General features: G+C 61.7%; 1 protein-coding gene across 1 annotated transcript; it reads right to left on the bottom strand.

The window, feature by feature from the left end:
* Positions 1 to 10: 10 nt before the first annotated feature.
* Positions 11 to 779, bottom strand: LOC104541257 (XK-related protein 7-like; the record flags this gene model as incomplete). Its single annotated transcript, XM_010185262.1, is given in 3 exon segments — positions 11 to 376; positions 379 to 581; positions 668 to 779. Coding segments are annotated over 3 exon segments (666 nt in total), but the record flags the coding sequence as incomplete, so codon positions are not given.
* Positions 780 to 785: the final 6 nt, after the last annotated feature.

Here is a 785-nt window from a genome sequence, read left to right as displayed (position 1 = left end):
AGCCCCCGGCGCGGGAGCTGAAGACGGGGCCGTTGGGGTGCAAGAGGCAGTAGTAGATGAACATGAAGAAGATGCCGAGGGCGAAGCTGGAGCTGACCACGCAGACGAGGATTAAGGCGTGGAAGTCGGAGGTGGTCTTGCGGTCGTAGTAGAGGAACCAGAGGACGGTGAGGGCGGCGTTCTCTGACAGCGTGATCACGTAGTAGATGCACATGCGGTAGCGGCTCCGTCCCTCCTTGACGTTGAACCAGCAGAAGATGTAGATGATGCCCACCACCATGTTGTAGATGATCTCCTCCCACTTGGACATGCAGAAGTCCGTCTCGCCCTGGATGATCCAGAAGGTCATGATGCACCAGTGGGTGACGATGAAGTGAAGATGCCGAAGTAGAGCTGGAACACGGAGGCGAAGAGGGCGAAGGCGATGGCGCGGGCGGCGATGGTGAAGAGGTGCCACAGGATCTGCACCACGGCCCCCTTGTAGGACATGGGCATCTTGTCCTCCCGCGAGTCCCGCAGCACCTTCTGGTAGGAGGCGATCATCCAGGCCAGCGAGAGCAGCGAGGCTGATGCCGAGACCCCTGCAGGAGCAAAGCGGGGGGCAGTGAGGGCCTGTAGCAGCCCAGGGTCCCCCCCAAAGCTGTCCCCATGCCCCTGCACCCCTTACCCTGCAGCGGCTCGACGCTGTTCTGCTGCACCATGATGCTGAGCTGCAGCACCAGCTGGGGCGCGCTCTTCAGGAAGGTCTCCAGCAGGCGCAGCATGCTGATGTCCGCGCTCTCGAA

This window comes from Mesitornis unicolor, unplaced genomic scaffold (assembly GCF_000695765.1).
Source record: "Mesitornis unicolor isolate BGI_N332 unplaced genomic scaffold, ASM69576v1 scaffold39105, whole genome shotgun sequence".
In the NCBI taxonomy this organism is placed as follows: domain Eukaryota; kingdom Metazoa; phylum Chordata; class Aves; order Mesitornithiformes; family Mesitornithidae; genus Mesitornis; species Mesitornis unicolor.
Note: the sequence above shows the minus strand (reverse complement) of the source record. Positions and strands in the feature narration are given on the sequence as shown.